At 36.3% G+C, this 19,909-nt stretch overlaps 1 protein-coding gene across 10 annotated transcripts in view; it reads right to left on the bottom strand.

The window, feature by feature from the left end:
* Window positions 1-2,116: 2,116 nt before the first annotated feature.
* The window catches only part of LOC140152539 (uncharacterized), a 50,950-nt gene continuing 33,157 nt past the window's right edge, over window positions 2,117-19,909 (bottom strand). The window contains exons 14-20 of one of the 10 annotated variants that reach the window (XM_072174912.1): window positions 18,038-18,349; window positions 16,883-17,422; window positions 14,464-14,664; window positions 10,781-10,966; window positions 7,801-8,073; window positions 6,668-6,853; window positions 2,117-4,722 (exon numbers count right to left, since the gene is read on the bottom strand). In XM_072174912.1, coding sequence (XP_072031013.1) covers window positions 4,037-4,722; window positions 6,668-6,853; window positions 7,801-8,073; window positions 10,781-10,966; window positions 14,464-14,664; window positions 16,883-17,422; window positions 18,038-18,349 — 2,384 coding nt within the window. In that variant the 3' untranslated portion in view covers window positions 2,117-4,036. The remainder of the gene's footprint in view (window positions 4,723-6,667; window positions 6,854-7,800; window positions 8,074-10,780; window positions 10,967-14,463; window positions 14,665-16,882; window positions 17,423-18,037; window positions 18,350-19,909) is intronic. The other 9 variants (XM_072174913.1, XM_072174917.1, XM_072174914.1 and 6 more) reach the window with 9 other exon arrangements.

The following is a 19,909-nucleotide window of genomic DNA, read 5'->3' as shown; positions in this document are numbered from 1 at the left end:
ATTTATACAGTCCAACCTCTTTTAGCCTGGATTTTTCCACAAGGGCAGGGGCTATTTTAACGTGCCTCGCTGTCACATACGTGCCGCGATAAAATATTCGTGCAGTGACAATTAACAATCCGTGTAGATATGCTTTAGTAGTAGACAATGGTAGAGCCTTTCTTACGGTCAGATTCAGGTAAAAATGTCAATTTTTTTATTTTTGAAACGCACTCTACTTCATCAACACTTTTATCTCATTGCACGAACATAACGGTGAGACACGTTAAAATAGCCCCTGCACAAGGGGCAAGCAAAATGACTTTCAGGGGGAACAAAATTAGTTGAAAATGGTACTCAAGACCTAAAGTATCACAACAGAACAGCCAGCAGCCACGTGGAGGGGTCGTTGGGGCAACATGTTCCACAGGGGAGGCAGCTGCCCCCTTGGCTATGAAATGAAAATTCTGAATATGTGAATTATATGTATTTATACATTGAATGTCTCCTTAGTGCTTAATTAATTCTGCATAAGAAAAGATTACTCAATATAGGGTGATAACACTGAAAGATGATATATGTGTGCTGTATGCAACATCAATATATCCTAAATGCTTCAGAGCATGAAATGAAAATGTTATAGCATTAAAATAAACATATTTATATTACAGAGTGATACTGGGAAAAGGACCTGATAAAGGAGGTTGGACTGTAGAGTAAAAAAAAACACCTGCACTACATGTGTTGAATCTACAAATTGCAATTTCCAAACCAAAATATTCCTTTCCCATTTTCCCATCTTGTCACTGAACATAACACTGACACCATAAGGCACTGACATGTCCACATACATACTACATAAATCTATGTATCTATACATAGCCACTATACACATAAATAAATTACCCTGATATAAAACAATGACAAGATACAATACTGTTTTTCACATGAACACTGCCATAGTTTCTGTTTTCCAAAACAGCACCCAGGAATCTAATCTTACAACATATTCATGTCCATCAATGCTAGATAATCACCCTAAAATGATGATTTTAAGTGATTTGTTCTATGCTCTGAAATAGACAAGCTGTCCTTGATACAAGTTTGAGATTCTAACGTGAACTAAACACCATGCATATGCACTCGTACCTGTTCTTTAGAGAGTTGTTTTTTTTTTCACTTGACTGCTCAATTATGACTACCAGACTCAATCCTTCAATATCAAACATACCCCGTCTATTTCAGTAGTTTACAGCATGCACCGTCAGACTTGTCTTGCTTGGTCTGTACATTTTTCAAATAATTGGTGTAGCCAGGGGGTGTTATTCTGAAGGGTTGTTATTCTGAGGCTCAATACTACAAAGCTTCATTATTCCAAAGGCTCATTACACCCTAGGTCATTACTGCGAATTTACAGCAAGGCTCCTTACTCCGAGTGGATCATTATTCTGAATTTCTGAATTATGGTCCTTCGGAATAACAATCTTTACCATAAATTCAGAATAATGACCCATCGGAATAACAAGCCTTCCTGTAAATTTGGAATAATGACCATTCGGAGTAACAAGTCCAAATTTGACACAACAATAACAATAACAAACCTTCAAGAGTAACGAACCTTTGGAATAACGAACCGTGACCGTAGCTAGTCAAAGTCGGCTCTCCAAAGTAGAAACGAAGTACCTACTTTGTTAATACAGTGGAAACTCTTTAATACGAAATTTGTGGGGCCACAAAATTTATCAGTCTTAACAGGATTTTGTCTTATCCATCGCATATTACATAGGGATTCTGTGCCAGGGAAATGAAAATCAAGCTTGTCTTATCAGGTTTTTTGTATTATCAGAGCTTGTATTAACGAGTTTCCACTGTACAAGCACTGCATTGGGCTATTCCAGTTGAAATCCATACACCCTATTGAAGACATGACCTTAATCTTCCACACAGGGGGTGTCAATTTCAAATAGAGTCACCTATTCCGGTCATCCCATTTAAAATTCACACTCAGTGTGTGGGAGATTAAGGTAAAGTCTTCCATAGGGGTTGTATGGATTTCAAATTGAAGAGCCCATTTTATTTTAGAGAACAGATTGATTCAAAATAACTTTCTCCCCAGTATAAACATTGTAGTTTGTACTTATCCATTTCACACCTCTGTCAAAAGGACACCCTCTTGAAATCCCCATTTGTTTCTACGGGCATTTCACTTCCAGTCAATTTTCTCCATATAGAAAATACTAATTTGCCTTTTTCTTCTGTAGTTATTGGCAGCTGATTCCCTAATAAAAAGTTGTGTTATTGTTTCACAAACAGTCATTGTTGCGGCATGTTTTGTGATTTTCCTTTGAGAGTAACAGTAAGCATCCCCTTGCATGTCAGAGGGTGCGAGATGGAACAGTAAATAAAGCCAATGTGATGAAGTGAGCTAGTTCAAGTCACATCATGCTGACCTAGAGAACCTGCTCTTATTTAATGTATCTACTGCAAATACTGTCTCCCAAGTCAAAAGGCAGTACCAGCTATAATCAAAGACTGAATTAAAAAAAGACTATAGTCTATATATCTACCTTGAGTCAACAGCACTAGAATTCAACATGTTTTGCATTAGCTTAGCGTTACTTGGTGCGTGTACATGCTTTACGCATCAGATCAATGTGCCACATATGTACACGCAAGAAACAATGCTAAGCCAACTCTGAACTTCAGATCTAGTGCCAAGGTAGATATATAGACTATAATTTGTGTCTAATTTTGCACCTTTAAACATACAAACTATCTCACAAGTTAGGTCTTAGTAACTGGAAAGAGAAGTTGCTTTTTGCCTTGTAAAAGTAACATTATTTTTTGCCATTTTTTAACCAATCCTATTCACCAATAAAGGCACCAGATAGATCAACATTCCTTTTACTCCCTACTAACTAATCACTGGCAGTGTTGAATTGATCACCAGGCGCAAACATAGTATTTTTATATCCTGTCTCTGATTAACTTACACCTGTCTGCTGCCTCCCAAATCAAAAGGCAGTACTTGCTATCACATTTACTTACATATGCCAATCGTTCACTTGGAAGGGGCAGAGGTGTCCATGTGTACAAAATAATTTCAGTCAAAATTGGGACTGAATAATATGAACAAATATGACTTTTGATCTACCTGATTACAGTGATCAGCAGTTTCAAGGTGCACCATTTGGGATTGGCTGTGAAGTAATGAGCAGTCGATCACTGGCCATTGGGTGGGTATGCAATGCCACGATGTAATGTCAACTTACAAATGTACAGAGTATCATAAAGATATAATTTGGCACCAGTCTTTGGAAGCATTGTACAGTAATGAGCAAATTGGCAACTGGTCAGTCACCAACACAAATCTGATACAATTAGCACACAAGTAAACACTTTGATTATTGTACACTACTCAAAATATTTAAAGGATTAGAAACTGATAATCCTGGTTTGCATTCTTTCTTGTCTGTTTTCATGGAGTTGATGAAAGTGGTGTTTGGAATCACAGGACTGTAGTATTTGGTATCTGATTTACAATGCTAACTGCTGTTTTTGAAAAAAGCTATTGAGTATGATCGTTTAATTTCTTTGAGTAGTGTACATAAAAGGAGTTTAAATGCCTTTGTTAACCCAAAAATTCAGGTCATAATTCATGACTTAATCAGGACAATAACTGCATCAGAAAAGTAACTTGAACTTACCAAATTTGGTTGAATTTGAGTTGTGCTCAGACTCAAGGGATGGAGATATTGGCAATTGCTGCAGTTGAGGTGGTCCAATCACCAAACAGCGCTTTGTTTACAGAGAATGCATTAAAAATGGATTACAATTGCATAATTTGCATTGCTAACAAAATTTTTACAAATCCTGCAGATGAGAACCAACCTGAATTGTATACAGCCTTGTGATGTGCCTCAGCACATTATCCAACAAAGATTTTTTCATTACTTTGACTGGATTAAAACATCATCTTAGTAGATATGGACACAAAAAATTAGCAAATATCAATTTGTAAGAAATATGTTCAATCTTAATATTGTCATGGTACTATCTATTCATTATTGGCAGAGGGCTCTGATGCTGTGGCTTGGACATCAGTAGTGGTAAGAGGTTCAGATGCAGGGGTTTCACTAGTCTCCATAGGAGTCTCTGTTGGATCTGATGCATCATTTATCTTTTCACTTTCGGTTATATTTTCAGATAATGCAACTGAATTTTTAACACTAGATGCTTCTGACTCAAGCAACACATCATTTTTTGCTTGCAAAGTTTCACTGACTTCCATTGGTTCTTCTTGTGGTGGTTCACTCTCAACTGGAGTTGGTTGTTTTTGAGGCTCACTGTGTACAACAGGTTGCTCCTCACTAACAACTTTGGTTTCTACAGAGTTAATTGTATCAGGTTTCTCCTTTCTTACACATTCCTTCTCCAACACACATTCACTTGTCTCTGCTTTTTCACTACCAGGAGTAATCTTTAATGCATCATCTTCACTAGGATTATTGACTTCAGTTGCATTTACAATGTCTTGAGAGTCAGGTGTAGGGGAAGGAGTGGCATCAGGTGTCTGCTCTGAGGAGACAGACTCAGAGATGACTTCAGGACCAGTTACTGAATCTGAATCTTGGTTAGAGGTAGCTGGGGATTCTGCTGGAGTCTCCTGTTGAAGTCTGACTATTTGGGGTTGTTCTGGCATAGCTTCAGTGGTGTCCTCTTCTGGTTGAATATGCCTCTTTGCTGTAAGAAAGTAATAAAAAAATATGTAATATGTTCCATATAGTTATATAACATTAAAATAGAAGGAAGTAATCAAAATGGAATTAATCAGTTGAAATCAAAGTGGAATGTCAAACAAAACAAACTATTTAGAAAACCTTTTGCATAATCTGATCCAATCAGGCCGAATGCAGCAAAATTAGAAAGCAAGAATGAATAAGTAAATAAAAAAAACCATAAGAAATGTGGCACTATAATAGCACACAAATTTGCAACCAAATATGTGTCAGGGATGTAAAGAACTCAATTGCTAAAATTGCCTCCTTGACTTGTTTGGATCAGGTTGGACCATGTGTTGTATTGGCAAATATGTATTTTATGTCCCAGAACCAAACTGAAATTTTGGATGAAAGATGGACAGTGTGACCTTCAAGAAGTCATGTACACCTTAATACAAAATCTGATGTATTTTGTCATTTTTATGAGGTTTGAGGTCATGAATCCACATATTTTAATTTTTTCAAGAGCTTGGCATGTGTTGAGAACAGCTAATCACTTAGCTGGGGATGATATAGGTCTATGTATCAAAGCAACAAAAATCAATTGATCAGCTGAACAATAACAACAAAGATGAAACTGAAAGGTGTAAAATACTTGGTACGTTGAACCAGAACTGTTGTAAAGAATTAACTTACATTAAAACCTCAAATGCAACATTGTAATATGCAACATTGTGTAAATGATTAAGGAACAAACAAAACCGGTAACAAAAACCAGTCGTGTAAATGACAAACAAAATACATGAAACAGTGAAAGTCAGCAACAAATCTCTTGAATTCAATTTGGTCAGAGGAATGCAAGAATACTAAGACACTTTAACCCCAAGGGTACTACACTAACTGCCCTCCTTACAGGGACTCTGAAATGCATGATATAATCATCTGAGTAACCTATCAAAATAAAGCTTTCAGATCTCTTAGCAATCTTAATCCCCTACCGACTTTTCTTACCATGTCTTACCCAGTAGTGCCCATGGGGTTAACATAAAACTTTTGCATTCCTCCAATGATATTTATGGGATAAATTGTCCAACAAAAACAGACACTATATAATGCATGTAAACAGAAAATGATCTTGTTCTGTAACAGTGTCAAGGAATGTATACCTACGTTTACTCAAAACTCTTGCTTGTTATAAACCTACAGATTTGAAAGAAATATCCATCTTACAATGAGCTCACCTAATATTTATAATTAATACTATTGAACTATGATGTACTCCATAATTATGAGTCCGGATAAAAACTTCTTGTTAAGACCTTGAGGCTGAGAACTTGACAAGGAAATCTATGAATCACAAGTGTCACCTGCTTTTGTGATTACCCTGGGGATGCAAGATGCAGGCAACACAAGGGAGATGTTAATTAGATTGCATTTATTTTGGTTATATTGGATGTGATATGTTCAGCTATATAGGAGTTAATGGCAGATTGCCTCATTTTTTGCATGTCAATTCCAACCCACAACTCATTTCCCACCTAACTAACACATTGTACTTTCATCCTACTGAAAGCACAGGATCTGTTTTGTGATATGGTAGTTTACAATGACATGGGTAGCCATGTTGATGCTTTTTGTTTGACAATAAGAACTCATTTCTTCATACAGAGTCACAGCTTCAATTGACCTTAACATACGTAACGTGGGAAAATCTATATGATTTCACCCTGCTATTTTCATTTGTAACATTTCTGTTACAAAAGGTTAAATGCAATTCCTTACATTAATATGAAATGACACTCAGAAAACCACATCCTGTTGTGCAGGAAATACCTCCTAGATGTGTCATTGGCCCCTGAACATGTTTTAATAAGCAAAACCTCCTATGTAACCTTTCGGCAGTTTTATTTTAAACATGTTCAAGGGCCACAAGTATATAGGAGGTTTTTCCCTGTCTGGATTGTTACCTTTCTTTGCTGATGATGGAGTATCTTTGTCCTTCTTAGGTCTACCTCTAGGTTTTCTTACAGGAGCTGTAGGAGTTGATTTCTCTTCATCACCTGTCTTTGGTGCACTTGCTGGTGTCCCTGGTGTATCTCCATCTGTTGGTTTGCCATCTTCAGTATCCACTGCTTTCTTTCTTGGTATCCTCACTAAAATGACAAGATAAAAAACACCAGTTTTGTTGCTGTTATTTCCTAAGATCCATGATTGTTCCAGCAAGGATGTTTGACAAAATACTTTTGTTATTTTGTGGAATTTGGGAGGAGTTAATCCATATTCACGAATTCAAATTTCCACCAATTAGAAAAAGAGTGCTTTGCAAAGTTTGGGAGTAACATGGAATTTCAGAGTTTGTGAAATTAAGCCCCCCTTCTCAAAATGCTGTTCAATAGTAGTCAGTAGTCCCCTCAAAGAATCCAAAATATTTAGAATTTTTTCAGTAACAGTTTACACACAGGACACTTTTTCTAGAGATTTGTGCCCGCTAGTCAGTAGCTGTGAACTTTCTGTTGAGGGAAAATGATTCTTCATCTCATTTGGGGATGTTTAACACAAATTCTCAGTACCAAGATGTAGCAATAAGAAAATGTAAGAAAACACATTTCACAAACGGTTAATTGCCAACATACTATCACAGCGGTATACAATGCAAGTACTATTTTTATGCCCATATCCAATTGGTCTTTTTATCTGATGTCATAAATTATATGCAGCTCTGAAATTTATGTAATTATTTTCATAGGAAATCATATGGTGTCATATACCAAACAATAAAATTATCAGATTCATATTGTACAAGCATCAAAGTTACCATGATTTACACCTAATCACTGTAACATTATTCAAAGAGTTTCCCAACTTCAAAATATGGTGCTGATATATATGATGTGCACAAAAATGAAAATATGGTGTCACAAAATACAAAGATTTCAATAGAATTCCTCACACCAAAAGTCTAATAAAAAAGGTTTTGGGCCAGTAAAATAATATTCCTGAGTGGAATGAAGGAATAGAATGTTAGTACAATCATGTATATTAAATAACATGATGCGCATAATAAAAAGCAAATGTTGTTCAACCAAGTTGAGATTCCAACCTTTCTTTGCCGACGCTGACGTTGGCGTATCTTTGTCCTTCTTTGGAGGGCGCCCCCTACGTTTCTTAACAGGAGTGGCTTGATCCTCAGTAGGGTTAGCCTCTGTGGGAGCATCATCACCCTTAACTGAGGACTCTTCATCTTTTGTGGAGGGTATTTCTTCTTGTAATTTCTCTTCTGCAGATTTCTTTGGTGTGTCATCTTTTTCATCTGGTTTGTCTTCATCTGGTTTCTCTTCATCTGGGGTGGGCGTGTCTGTTTTACGCTTTTTAGCTGTGAATAGATACATGCATGGATAGAAGTCATGACATGAATTAAGCAAGCGAACTGATTTGATGTGCAATATATGGGATGGAGTAGACAAAATGGTCATCATAATAGTCTGATGTCTGAGATGCATTAAGTAATGGATAACGGGCTATTCCAGTTGAAATCTATACACCCCTATAGACGACACAACCTTAATCTCCCACACAGGGAGTATGAATTTCAAATGGAATTTCCTGAAAGGGATGACTCCATTTAAAATCTACACCCCCTGTGTGGGAGGTTAAGATCATAAGTTCCATGGGAAGTGTATCGACTTCAACTAGAATAGCCCAATTTGACAGCACAGTTCAATTAAAAAGGAATGAATCAAAAAACTGCCACAGAACAAGCAATTCAAGTTGCTCTGAATAGTTCAGGTGCTTACTCCTCTTTCACTCATATATACACAAGGCCATGATGGCTACTGTGATGAGTTGCACAGAAATATGAAGATGTTAGTACATGTACACAGGAAATTCAAATCGATATTTTGAGTAATAATTAACACAAAAACACTGATATATATAGAAGAACGCAAAGAAGTCTCTTTGGTTTATGAACACAATGAAGTAAGTCTGTTAGTACAATGTTAAGTTTGTTAGAACACTGTTAGAAGTATTTAATACACTATGGTTATAATAGTTAGTTGGAACTGGAACATGATTTCTACATCAGTAAATGAAATGTTTTAGTTGAGTGTTGAAGCACCTCATCACAGACAGACACCCCACACTCTAGATTAGCATATAGTCCAACATATTTCTATGCATTTTCCTGCTGCAACAGACATTGCATTTTCGGATCTCCACAGCAAGTTTCAGTTATCTGCTGTGAGCTTCAGTTTTCAGCTGCGATTTTCTACTCAAATGCTCAGTTCTTCTTCTCAGCAGTAGAAGACACTACGGTACATTTTTGTTGTGAGGACAGGGAATGTGACGACTATACCATTATCAATAAATTCCAGGGTCATTTTTTTACAAAAAGCACTCAAAATGTTGGACTATATTGTGGCCTGCCTTTTGATGATGGAAGTGATCAATTAGTAACTACCGGTGTGGTTTTCTCATACTGGCCAATTCAAGATAACTATGAACTGTCCCCATGTATTATATTGCCTGTAGAGGGTGACATTATCAAATGTTTTTCAGTGCCAATCTGCTAATGCAATGGTAGCTACTCAGGCTCATCAAATCACATATAGACACTTCACAGGTTATATGGGAATGAACCAGTATGAGCAAATCACAATTTAAAACTGCATAAGTGGAAAATTTAAATATTAGAGCAAGCACCCACAAGGTAATTGATCTTTATAACACATAAGTTTTATGACCTATGCATTAGGCAAAAAAGGTTTGTCTCTCAAATATTTTGCAAAAAAGCTACAGTAGGTGCCATGCTTTTCCTTTTTTTTTTTTTTTTGAAAAAAGAAGCAAATGCTAAGCGGCATGTTCTGGTGCATGTGTTTAGTCCACCATTTATTGTTTTTGCGGCTTTTCTTTTTTTATTACTAAAAATAAAATAGGCTGAAAAAAATACAAAAAATGGCTTTCATATACTTATGCAGGGTTGAGAGACAAACCATCTTTTTTTTTTGCCTTATGTAAAAGGTTTTTTGCATATTAGATGAGTATTAACTATTGTATTTGTAACACACCATCCTGTATACGGTTCATCAATTTTACATCATGTGCCCAAGCAATGTAACAAGATTGTAGCTTTGAAGCACCTCTTTAATGTACAAAACTGATAAGTTGACCATTAACAGTATTACTAATGGAATGGTGTCCAATATTACTACTACTAATTGGCAGTTAATTGTGAAGTACAAAAGTAAAAAGTAGGAAACTACCGTGAAATATATAAAATTGTGCAAGCTTTCGGCCATAGGCCTTTTTCATAGCCATGATATAATACTTAGTTAATTGTTAAGGACAACTATAGTCCATTTGGCTTCTTTCAGGCAGTGACGTCAATGCGTGCTCCAGAAGGGACCATATTAAATTGTCACACAAAGTTGGCTCAAAGAACTGGTGTATTGCAGTGTGTTCACACAAACTCTCAAAGGCGGTGCATCTGTATACACATGAGGTAACTGTGATAAAGTAGTGCCGTCACTGTTTTGAGGAAGCCAAATGGATTCTAGCACCTGGTTTGAAATAACTGGGTCAAATGTGTACAAAGTTCTGTTGCATTTATATTACTGTGATCATACCGATGAATCGCAAATAACTATAAACTGGACTGTTTGTTTTAATTACTGCACTATAGAGGATAACATCTAATTGGGTAAATCTTGGCATGCTTATATTTTCACAGTTCATAGTTATTTGGTATTCGCCAATCGCACGGTCATCTCAAAACGAGGTTCTAACTGCAAAGTGCATGCTGTGTGTGCGTACGCCTGTCAAACACATGCTTTATTTACCGCCTACTGGTGCATTGCTATACAAGCCCGAGAAACAAAAATGTACACTTTGCGTATGGGTTTGCAGGGAGAACCTCATTTTGGTAGCAAGATGGCGGATCCGTGCAAAGGGCACATTCAACAGTCTGCAGGAATTACAGTGTTATTTAGTATACACTTCCACCTTTAGCATGAGATAATGTTAGTAGTGCATGATGTGAACATGATGATATAATAAGCAGCATGGGAGAAGAAAATGCCAACCTTGTGGCTTAGATGCAGGTGTCTTATCCTTTTTAGGCCGTCCAGGCCCTCGCTTTCCAGTTGGTGTAGCTGATCTACTAGAAGCTGAGTCTGAATCTACAGCAACATCATCTATTGGAATGCTAACTGCTGTCTGTAATGCTTTCAATAGCAATGATGAGTCAGTGGTATCTGATGCTTGGTCTGCTGTGGATTCAAGTAAGCATGCATCTTTATGAAATATTAAAGACTTACATACACAGCCTCTATATGAAGAGCTTTATTTCCAAACCATGTTAAGTCAACTATCCCATGTTTCTGATTTCCCTGTGTGATATTGCAATGTGTTGTGATGCTGGTATTATAATTTCAGTTGGATGCACCATTACAAAGCAAACAGTGGATGCACAGTAACAATACTGTGTGTTGCTTTTGTCTCCCAAATGAGAACAATAGTCTGCATATTGTTATTAACAATATGCAGATGCAACATTATTATGGTAAATAATGGCTTGTTGATGGTACAACTCATTATTGCTAATGTCAAACTTGTCAAAGTAATTATGATTGTATCTCACAAGTAAATGAGACATATGGGGTTGTGGACTTAACGCGGCTGTGTACTCAAGACGTTGTTTCTTTCGCAAAATTGAGCTTTTTTGATATTTGTTACTTTGTTATGTTTTTTATGAATACAAGGAAAGAAAATCCAGATTTATAAACTCCAACTGCGCTATTTTATGGATTTTATTTCACTATTTCATTCGTGTTTGCAATTTTAAAAGAGAGAAAACCTTTGTTGTATCAGCGGGGTGACACGCGGCGCAACAACGCATCGCGCTGCGATCGCGCAATTTGTTAACGCACAGATACGCTACGCATACGCGATGCTTATCTGCATGCGTGGCGCATCCTTTGGAAACACTAATTTCAAGTGGTCAAATGGCTCCGTTTTAGCTGATAAAATGTGGGTTTTTTCAAGTTCTTTTCCTCGATTTGAATATCAAGTTATGAATGGATTTCGCTTAAACTTCTCAACGGGCTGTGGATTTACCCGATGTTCACATAATATAAGGTAGAAAAAACGAAAACTGCCGCATTCTCCTGCGAGATTCCATGAAAGGGCAAAATGTGACCACTTTAAACTTTAACGGCCATTATTTCAATGTTCATTTTCTCGGTAAAATGACGATTTAGAATACACGATAACTCAATAAATACAGCATCTATAGGTAAGCAAATATGATCATCGTAAAAAGCATGATCGACTCAAGAAACGGTTTTCTCATTTTTTTATATTTTGGTCTATTTCTGATTTTAGGCATCATTTTGTGCAAATAGGCGTTTGTGAATTTTAAAAAGTTCAATTTGATGCCTTATATGGTCAATATCTCAAAAAATAAGGCCAATATCAAAAAAAATTTAAAAAAACGTTTTTGGAATGGAGCCTCAAGATTGAGCTAAAAACAAAATAAAATATTTTGGAAAGAGTGTTTTTTGTTATGATGTACCTAACAAATATTGCCAAAACTCATTTTTTGTGATTTTCTTCATAATTGTTGTTTTTACCCCAAATCTGTATTTATATTAAGATTTATTGATGTCTTGCCGTCATAAAAATGTATACTTTTATATGTCTTGCGCGAATAATTACAAAGTTATTGCACTTTTACTACATGCATGTCTGAGAGTACACAGCCACCTTAACACGGTTTGGAAATAAGCTCTTCATATCCTGAATATAGTTTAACCTATTTCCCTAATGAAACCATGTAGTACATGTATTTGTTTTATTATGCAAAAAAGAAAAAGGTGAGTTTCCAGTAGTACACGCATTGCTTTCTGGCGGTCGTTTTGTGTTTTCTTTCTTTTTTAAGTATAGTGATGTACTAAGTAAAATAACAGGTAAGATTCAATTTCAAGGGGAGAGGGTGACGATAGGGTTGGGTGTATAGCCCTTTTTTGTCAGGGAACATTGTTGAAAAGTGGTACTTTCTTTCAAGTATCAATCCTTTTACTTTTTCATTTATTTTGATCAATTTTAAGTAATAATTAAGTTTTATTTATTCATTGATATTTTTAATTAGGTCTGAGCTAGCTTCCATTTTTTGGTAAACCTGTCACTTTTAATATGTTTACTAATTAACCACTTTTGTAACCACTATTTTTGTTGTGTCGTATGTGATTGACACCATCAATCAATTGGCACTATCGCTCATGAATATGTAAGCTATAATAATACTTAAATACTTAAATACACTTCCACCTTTAGCATGAGAAAATGTTATACCATTTTTCATCCTTATGTGGCAGTGACGTCAGTGCATATTTCATTTGGCGCAGCTTAAAATTGCCTAGTGTTCACTCAAAGAGCTAGCATAAGCATGCAAGCCCTTAAAGACACCGCGCGCATAGATGTGTCCACCAAGCAGCTGTCTCAATGCATTGATGTCACTGCCACAGCAGGGTGAGTAATGGTACAGTAGTGCATGATGTGAATGTGATGATATAATAAGCAGCATGGGAGAAGAAAATGCCAACCTTGTGGCTTAGTAGTAGATGCAGGTGTCTTATCCTTTTAGGCCGTCCAGGCCCTCGCTTTCAGTCGGTGTAGCTGATCTACTAGAAGCTGAGTCTGAATCTACAGCAACATCATCTATTGGAATGCTAACTGCTGTCTGTAATGCTTTCAATAGCAATGATGAGTCAGTGGTATCTGATGGTTGATCTGCTGTGGATTCAAGTAAGCATGCATCTTTATGAAATATTAAAGACATACATACACAGCCTCTATATCCTGAATATAGTTTAACCTATTTCCCTAATGAAACCATGTAGTATTTGTTTTATTAGGCAAAAAAGAAAAAGGTGTGTTTCCAGTAGTACACGCATTGCTTTCTGGCGGTCGTTTTGTGTTTTCTTTCTTTTTTAAGTATAGTGATGTACTAAGTAAAATAACAGGTAAGATTCAATTTCAAGGGGAGAGGGTGACGATAGGGTTGGGTGCATTCCTGTATACACCTTTTTTTGTCAGGGAACATTGCTGGAAAGTGGTACTTTCTTGCAAGTATCAATCCTTTTACTTTTTCATTCATTTTGAAAGAGTTTAATTGATAATTAGGTTTTATTTATTCATTGATATATTAATTAGGTCTGAGCTAGCTTCCATTTTTGTTGTAAACCTGTTTATTTTAATATGTTTACTAATTAAACACTTTTGTAAACCTGTCAAATACTGATTTGGAATAATTTAATAGTTAGTCTCAAAGCCCCCGCGCACATTGGTAAACTTTCCCGCTTTTTGCGTGTTATTTGAGTAAATTCCATTTCTACCACAAGTCGTATTTAATGTAAGTCTCAATAAAATTCTTCACCTTGACCACAGTGAAACTATATGTGCATATTCCCCAGCGAATTCTTGTCAAAAGCCCATCCCAAGACCATTTTTCATCCTTATGTGGCAGTGACGTCAGTGCGTATTTCATTTGGCGCAGCTTAAAATTGCAAACGTTCGCTCAAAGAGCTAGCATAAGTATTAAGCATGCAAGCCCTTAAAGACACTGCACAGATGTGCCTGCCAAGCAGCTGTCTCAATGCATTGATGTCACTGCCACAGCAGGGTGAGAAATGGTACAGTAGTGCATGATGTGAACACACACACACATGATGATATAATAAGCAGCATGGGAGAAGAAAATGCCAACCTTGTGGCTTAGTAGTAGATGCAGGTGTCTTATCCTTTTTAGGCCGTCCAGGCCCTCGCTTTCCAGTCGGTGTAGCTGATCTACTAGAAGCTGAGTCTGAATCTACAGCAACATCATCTATTGGAATGCTAACTGCTGTCTGTAATGCTTTCAATAGCAATGATGAGTCTGTGGTATCTGATGGTTGATCTGGGATCATTGCTGTGGAATCAAGTAAGCATGCATCTTTATGAAATATTGAAGACTTACATACATAGTGTCTAATGTGCATGGTTACACTTGTGTACAATTTAATCCTCCCTAAATCAAAACAACTTAATTTGAGTGAAATGACCATTTGAATGATAAAAGGTTTTATATACTTCATTAATATATTCTTGTTCATTGATTGGTTAAAAGTGGATCACATGACCAAAAATAGTTCTACCATCAGTACTCCTATCCGTAAATAGTACCTCTAAGCCATAAATAGTATTTGCAATGTCCCGGATGAGCCGTAAATAGTACCTCCAAGCCGTAAATAGTACTTTTGACCATGCCTTCGGCGTGGCGCATTTGATGCGACAGAACAGTTCACGACGCGAAACTACCATAGCGTGATTTCTCGCTGCTGTAATTGGTTAGCCCGATTTTAGCCTATTCGATTTTTTTGAAGGGTAAAATATAGGTTGTGCTTAAATTGGTCGTGCTGTTCACTCAGGATAGAAGCTGGAGAGTCAAAACGTCAAATAATTTCCTTTTAACCAATCAATGAACAAAGAACATATTAATGAAGTATATAAAACAAATATATACTGCCTTTATTGAAGTTCTGGTTAAAACTATGGTCCCTCGTTGAGATCAATTAATACTATTTTCCTTCGGGCTGCACCCTCAGGAAAATAGTACTATTGATCTCACCTCGGGCACATAGTTTTAACCAGAACCTCTCATGGCAGTATATATTTGTATAATATTCATTCACTCCATCAGAGCACTTTATTGCCCATTACTGGAACATGCTCAATTATAGTTCCTGGCAAGGTTCAATGACTGGACAACACGCTTGTCCAGATTATTATATAAAAAGAACCAGTTTACATCTTGGTCACACGATACTATGCACTTTGTTCAGCGAACAAGGTGCCATTTTTCATGATGGGATTCAATTGGCCAATAAGAATCCACTTTTGTATTTATACAGTGTACTAGGCTGTACACATGCTAAAATTGGCAACAAGTACAAAAGAAAGTTGGTAAATAGGATATGTGTGTCAGTTTTAATGGCTTGACTCTGTGTTTTATTGCTGAGGAAAGACAGTAATTGACATTGAAAAATGTCCCTTTTGAAAACTTCTAATATTGTCATTCAAATAAATATACATCTTTGGCAAACAAAGGAAATGAACAGGACTTTTTTCATCTATTTTGTATGGAGTGCAAATAGTCTGCCTATGTTTCAAGTATACATGTAACATTATACCTTTATGCACCATTCAAAGATCTGCAAATATTTATATTGAAAAGACTTATGCTGTTACTGTACATGCAATGATTGTAACTAACTACAAACATCAAGACTAGTGATTTGCATGGTTGTAGCTTGTCATGACATCTAACAAAACATTTATGTTTTTCAGCAAACAGATGTCAGCTTCCATGACCATGTAAACATTATGAATGAGTGAAATGTTAGTATGAACCTAAACAGTAATATTGTGAGCTAGGTCAATCTGATTTCTCAAGAGGTTTTTACTTATTTGCGAGATAAAAATATCCAATAAGGTCATGATGAGGCAACACCACAAAAGTCCACAGGGTTCTTTAAGGTTAATAGTACTTCTTAAGTTGAATAGAATATTGTAACAGCAATTTTAACAATGGAAATATCCTCCATTGGTATAAATAAAAAAAGTAATTAAACACAAACATTCACGGTACTTGTAAATTTCACTTGGGCACAATATGAAATGTGATGATAAGTACAACAACGGTATTAGTATTAGTACAAAATATAAATAGATACATTCATACCCATTCATGCAGGGATAAAAATTTATCACACATTGCAAGATTCAAGAGCTTTTGGACAATATTTCCATGTGTGTGAAATTGATACATCTAAACCCGTCAGAGGCTATGACAGTTTTTCAAACATGAAAGTTCTTACTTCATACTGATGAGATAAATAAAAAAGTTTAGTAGAATGTTGCACGGCATGCACGGCTTATGATAATAAACAAGTCCTTGGATAATTTTGGACCAAATTGACAACAAGTTATCAACAATTTATAAAACAATGTAAAGAGTTATCAAATGCAACTTCAAATTATCACATAGATATAAACACAAAAATTTAAGTACACAACAATAATTGGTGTTATTTTCTTATTAGTAACAGGTGCAAAACAGCACACCACACAATGTTTCAAAATCCAACCTTTCCTGGCTGACTTGGGAGTTTCTTTATCTGTCTTGGGTGGACGTCCTCTGGGTCGCTTGCTAGTTGTTGGAGTAGACATTTCCATTATTTCCTCCAGTAATAATTCATCTCTACCTTCTTCACCATCATCTTGAGGCAAAGGAGATGGTTTTCTCAACGGTGGACGACCTCTTGGTCTTTTTCCTGAAGCTGACAAGCCATTGTTGTCAGTTTTTTGTTTTGTTAAATCAAGAGGTTGCCCAGAGACTTCTTCATCTTTGAGATGACTTGGTGTTGGTGAATTCTTGGCAGGAATATTCAGTTGCATAGATGAAGGAGTGCCTTTGTCTTTCTTGGGTGGACGTCCTCGTGGTCGTTTTCTACCATCTTGTGTTTCAGTTTCCTCTTCTGAAATGTCTTGCTCTTCTTTTTCATTATTTGAAGTTATCCTATTATCATGTTTGGATTTTTGCTTGTTATCTCTTTTCTTAGAAGCTTCTTTGTTGGAAACATCAGATTCACTTGACGAAGAGTCAGCAACTTCTTCCTCAACAGGATCTGGAGAATAATATTGGCTTAAATGCTCAAACTAAGTTCTGTACAAATGCAGACACTGAATTTGAAATGAGCATGACTGATATGTCATATAGCTCAACATTTTTACTTCAAGTGAGCATTTTCTCACTCTCACTATAAAGTTTGTTTTGCCCTTAAAGCTCCAAAGTCAGGTCGGTCAGTCAGTTTACTTTTTCTTTTAAATATTTTGCCACATACAATATCAAATCAAACAGGAAAACTTTTGAAAATTTTTATACCAAATATATGAAAATACACAACCCAATTTTTTCAGATTTTGGGTTGGTGGGTAAAGGGCAATACAATTTCCAGTCAGTCATCCTTTCACATTGACCAATCAACTTTCTCCTTTCCCATGTAAGCATCACAAGGATTTTCAAAACTTTCCATGCTCATTTTGAAATACAGCACCTGCAAATTAGTAAATATATCTAAGATACATGCTATACATATCTACACAATGATAGTAACTACATCAATACGACACACAAATGATTTCTCTTCTAAAAACATTACATTAAACAGATCTAAAGGGGAAATGTTCAGCAGAAATCAAACTAGCAGCTAACTCTAAAACGATGCAAATATGATCCCAACCTTTCTTTTTAGTTGCCGATGTGGGCGTATCCTTATCGCTCCTTGGTGGTCTCCCTCTGGGTCTTTTGACTTTAGGAGTTCCTTGTTTCTTCTCTTTAGGAGTAACTTGTTTCTTCTCTTTAGGAGCCATTTGTTCTGTCTCCTCACCACCAGTTGCAGCAGATTCTGAGGCAACAGAATCATCTGCAGTGGTGGTTTCCATTGGAGATTCTTCTTGAGAGTCTTTCTCTTCTGAGTCTTTCTCTTCAGATGCTGCAGGGGATTTCTGGGGTGTGCCTTTGTCGTCAGAAGGGGTCTTGCTTTTTTTCTTGGCTGTTTATCATAAAAGCATGCATATTTTATGGGTGATGGTTTTACAGTGATTTTCATAGTTTCAGCATCGATTTTTAGCTGCATTTTTTTGAAAAGCAAACAAATATGACTAATTATAGTCAGTTCTGTCAATTAAATTTTCAAGTTCAGTCAATTGTCAAAAAGATCAACATACTCTTTTGACATGTTTAAGAATTATTAATCTCGGGTTCATGAAATCTTTAAATTTGGAATCCTTCCAACGCCTATTCATGATGATCTCTCTACTTTTGAGATTTAAATAATTTTTTTTATCAAAGCGCCACAAATATTGTGAATCCTTATAATTGTGCATGCTACAAGTAAGCTTATAATATATAGACAGATATCATTAAGCTTCTATTAGCAATGGTTGTGCAATTATACATGTGTATTTAAAATGTGCAACGTCATAGCTTGAAACAAGTACTTATTTTAGATTGGATAATAGAACTTTGAAAAACATACACATGATACATGAGGAGACCATGTTAAGGTGATACTGACTGTATGGATGTTGCCTCCTAGTATATTGCCTTAAACCTTTGATGAGAGCGTACTTCCGCAATGTGACAAGGCGCAACTCTCAACACATACGGCAGCAAAATTAACAATGCGTACAACATGTAAAGCACACATTCTACGCTTCACTGGCATTGTGTTAACATTGCAGAAGTATGCTCTGGTCAAAGCAAAATAGTTTATTTAGTTTTCTCAATGCACTGCTGTATGATTGATAAGAACCATACATGTGCTCCTGCCATTACAGGCCCGGAATCAAAAAACTAGTTTGTGTCTGATGTTCCTGTCAATCAAACACAGCGAGGTCCATGATTGGCTATGCATATCTAGGGAGGTGCTATCTTTGGTATGATATGGTAACTAATTACAGATCACACTGAGTTTGATCAACATAAGCTTTTTTTTTCATTTCTAGCTTTTTTTTATAAAGTATAACCTTTTATTTTCATGATATTTTTCACAGTGACTCACTTAAGCTAAATGAGATATGTTTTGGGACATATAATTTTATAATTCAATGTAAGGGAGATATTACCCATACCCCTTTCATGCACGAACATGGCAAATATATCCATTGGAAAAAAATCATGTAACATTTCAACAATTCTAAAATTGTCTCAATACTGTCAGCATCATCTTAACTGGGATATACTTGACAAATCTTCGACATCTGTCACATAATACCACAGCACACTGTTCTATAATAGAGACCGTCAGCCTTTCCACAGGATCCGCCATCTTGTGGGTACTGCCGTTCTGCATGTCATGCGTTAGACATTACGCCCCCGAATACGCGGAAGTCGCAGCGTGTGACGCACCTCTTCAGTCAAGCGTCAGCACGGTGATCTTAGCAACAAGGCTCTCCGTACCCACAAGATGGCGGAATTGACGTTACAATGACTACCTCTATAAACACATCAAGTGTCTATTATACACAAACTGTTACCCCACCCAAAAAGGAAATAAAAGACAATACATGTTAATGATATTGCTTAGCTTGTAGGATTTCATGGATATGAC

Source organism: Amphiura filiformis, chromosome 5, assembly GCF_039555335.1.
Source record: "Amphiura filiformis chromosome 5, Afil_fr2py, whole genome shotgun sequence".
NCBI classification, from domain to species: domain Eukaryota; kingdom Metazoa; phylum Echinodermata; class Ophiuroidea; order Amphilepidida; family Amphiuridae; genus Amphiura; species Amphiura filiformis.
The sequence above is the reverse complement of the archived record's forward strand: the minus strand, read 5'-3'. Positions and strand labels throughout refer to the sequence as shown.